The following is a 3500-nucleotide window of genomic DNA, read 5'->3' on the forward strand; positions in this document are numbered from 1 at the left end:
TCATCCCCAGTATGCAAAGGGATGAAAGGTAAAGTCCAAAAGGATGAAAGGTAAAGTCCAAAAGGATGAAAGGTAAAGTCGACCTCGGTGGAATTTGAACTTAGAACATAAAGATAGACGAAATACCAATAAGCATTTCGCCCGGCGTGCTAACGATTCTGCCAGCTCGCCTCCTTACATTGTAACAAATATTTTTTCATTTTCCATCTTGGATGATGTTTTTCAAAATGGGACACATGTCTTAACCAGTGGGTGAAGGCAATATTCTGGTGTCTATAATATATATGGCACTCTGTCAGTTACGACAATGAGGGTTCCAGTTGATCCAACCAATGGAACAGCCTGCTTGCGAAATTAATGTGCAAGTGGCTGAGCACTCCACAGATATTCTTTTATTCTTTTTACTTGTTTCAGCCATGTGACTGCGACTATGCTGGAGCACCACCTTCAGTTGAAGAAATCGACCCCAGGACTTATTCTTTGTAAGCCTAGTATTTATTCTATCGGTCTTTTTTACTGAACGGTCAAGTTACAGGGGATGCAAACACACCAGTATCGGCTGTCTAGCGATGGTGGGGGGGATAAACACAGACACACAAATACATACATACGTACATACATACGTACATACATACATACATACACATCAATTTGTCTCTTTTTTTTTTTCCAATTGTTTGACTCAAAAGGATACATAAATATTGTGTTGATTTCTCATCTAAAAGAGCGGAATTCATCTGGAAAAAAACATGGTATGGAGAAGTGAAGTTGCAATGAGAAAATGTTTTATAACAATAATAATTACTGCAAGAATTCTTCTCAGGATTCTTGGAGCAACTGCAAGAATTCTTCGCAGGTCTCTTGAAGCGTGACCAGTAAACAAGTGTAACCTTAGTCTGATGGCTGTGGACAGCTGACACTTTCCAACATACCCAGCAAAATAAGCTGTGAGTTTTCATATAATAATAGTAAGAAGAAGAATGATTTCTCATTCTAGCACAAGGCCAGCAATTTCAGGGGAGAGGATAAGGACTCATCCCATGAAAGAAAGCTCCCAAGATCAATCTAGTTGATGGAGCATGATACCATTATGTCAAATGCGGTAACAGTGAATCACAATCAAAAGAAATTGCAAATGCCATAGCTAAGAATAGCAAGGAAAGTCAAACTTCCACACATAGTTTTAGCAACCAAAGTAAAATTTAGTGATTAACTGGTACCAAAATTTCGCTGGCATTTCAAAAGTGTTGCATGATAACCCTTATTCAAGAACCTTTTGAGCGCGACGGGCTACTCAACCTGAAGAAAATTCTAACTGGGCCCCCACCTGCAAGGTCAAGTGCTGTTTGTCCTGATATGAGTTCACCATGTCATGCACATATGGTCGTGATGCATGTGCCTGGTGTACCCTTATCAGACGAGTAGTCATGATGGGTATACTGGGATTTGTATATTTTAACCCCAGTGTCACTTTGATGGCAAGCATTGCTCTCTCACTCAATAGATAATAATAATAATAATAATAATAATAATAATAATAATAATAATGATAATAATAATAATGATGATGATGATGATGATGATGATGATGATGATGATGATGATGATGATGATGATGATCACGAGCAGAAGTAGTGGGGGAGCATCATAGTCATGTGTTGAGAGGAACTCTTTGGGATTTGGATAATTCACCTTTGGAAATATGGGTATTTCATTCAACATCCTCAAACAACCTTTATTCAAGGACCATTTGAGTAGGATGGGCTACTCGACCTGAAGAAAATTCTAACTGGGCCCCACTTGCAAGGTCATGCGCTGTTTATCTTGATATGAGACCACTATGGTGTGCACATATGGTTGTGATGCATGTACCTGGTGTACCCTTATCAGACGGGTAGTCATGATGGGTATACTGGGCTTCGTATATTTTACCCCAGTGTCACTTCGATGGCATGCACTGCTCTCTTACTCAATAATAATAATAATAATAATAATAATAATAATAATGAGGTCTAAAATTGGGGGGAGGAGGATAGTCGATCACATTAACCCCAATATTCTACCGGTACTTAATTTATCGATCCCAAAAGGATGAAAGGCAAAGTTGACCTTGGTGGAATTTGAACCCGGAATGTAGCGGCAGACGAAATACCGCTAAGCATTTCGTTCAGCGTGCTAACAATTCTGCCAGTTCGCCACCTTGATAATAATAATAATGATGATGATGATGATGATGATGATGATGATGATGATGATGATGATGATGATGATGATGATGATGATGATGATGATGATGATGATGATGATGATGATGGTAGTGGTAGTAGTGGTACTTACCCTAATGTCAGACACTTTTATATTGTTCTGATACAGCATCGGTTTATGGTAATAGCAGAGATTACTGAAAATAGATATCAGAGAGATTATGGAGACGATGAAGTGGTGGTACATATGAATGACATATCTTTGGTCTATGCGTAAGTGTGTGTGTGTGTATGTGTATAGTGTGTGCACGTATGTATGTGTGTGTGTGTGTGTGCATATATATATATATGTATGTATGTATATATACAGGGTGTGTCAAAATGACCTGAGAGGCAAATATGCATGAGTTACTGCCAGTCTTCCATAAACAGTCCTGCTTGGACTTTTGCCTCGGAGGGGAACTTTCTCGGTGCAATCCTGTGGTCATTCATGAGCAAAGAGGGTCTTTACCCATTCTTTTTTACCATTATAAAAGATCATTCTTTATAATTACTATATAATTGAATGTTTTCCAGCAACAGCCATGTGTTGGAATATGATATTAAATCCTGTTATATTTTTTTGAATTTTCTATATATTCGATGTATATTACTTTCCACCAACCAAATTATCAGATTCCATGTGGTTGGGAAGCAAACTTCTTACCACACAGCCATGCTTGTGCTTAACAGATTAAAAATAGATTTAAAAAGAATCTCATGGACTTACTTGAAGGATTTGCAGAAGAGCTCAAAGTCGACCCAGGTTTTCTTAAATCCAGTATGTTCTAGGTTAGGGAGAGTTGCAACTAGGTCGAATTCACTTAATGGATGTCCATTCCTGTCAATGCCTTCTTTAGTAAGATTACTGTCTATGCTGTTGTCTAGAAAATGAAACCAAAACAAAATAAAGGAAAAAAATGTTGCAGGAAGTTTCTCTCTCTCTTTTCTGCCTCTCACTCTCTCTCCTCTTTCCCTCCTCACTCTCTCCTCTTGCTCACCAAAGGTCTCAGTTGCTTGTCATTGCCTCCATGAGGCATTCAAAAACCATGCTTCACCACCTCATACTACGTCTTCCTGGGTCTACTCCACCGTTTGAGTGTGACACTTCTTCACACAGCTGTCCTCGTCCATACGCATCACGTGACCATACCAGCGCAGTTGTCTCCCTTGTACACCACATCTGATGCCTCTTATGCCCAACTTTTCTCTCAGGATGCTTACACTGCCTTGAAGGTGAGGGGGGGGGGTGTTTAA

The 3500-nt window shown here is 39.2% G+C and overlaps 1 protein-coding gene across 1 annotated transcript in view; it reads right to left on the reverse strand.

Annotated features, from left to right (window-relative positions):
* Nucleotides 1-33: 33 nt before the first annotated feature.
* LOC128250798 (uncharacterized) overlaps nt 34-3500 on the reverse strand; it is a 5112-nt gene continuing 1645 nt past the window's right edge. The window contains exons 3-5 of the mRNA XM_052976735.1: nt 2974-3127; nt 2338-2401; nt 34-737 (exon numbers count right to left, since the gene is read on the reverse strand). Of these exons, the coding sequence (XP_052832695.1) occupies nt 564-737; nt 2338-2401; nt 2974-3127 (392 nt within the window). The 3' untranslated portion in view covers nt 34-563. The remainder of the gene's footprint in view (nt 738-2337; nt 2402-2973; nt 3128-3500) is intronic.

Source organism: Octopus bimaculoides, chromosome 25 (assembly GCF_001194135.2).
Source record: "Octopus bimaculoides isolate UCB-OBI-ISO-001 chromosome 25, ASM119413v2, whole genome shotgun sequence".
Taxonomy (NCBI): Eukaryota; Metazoa; Mollusca; class Cephalopoda; order Octopoda; family Octopodidae; genus Octopus; species Octopus bimaculoides.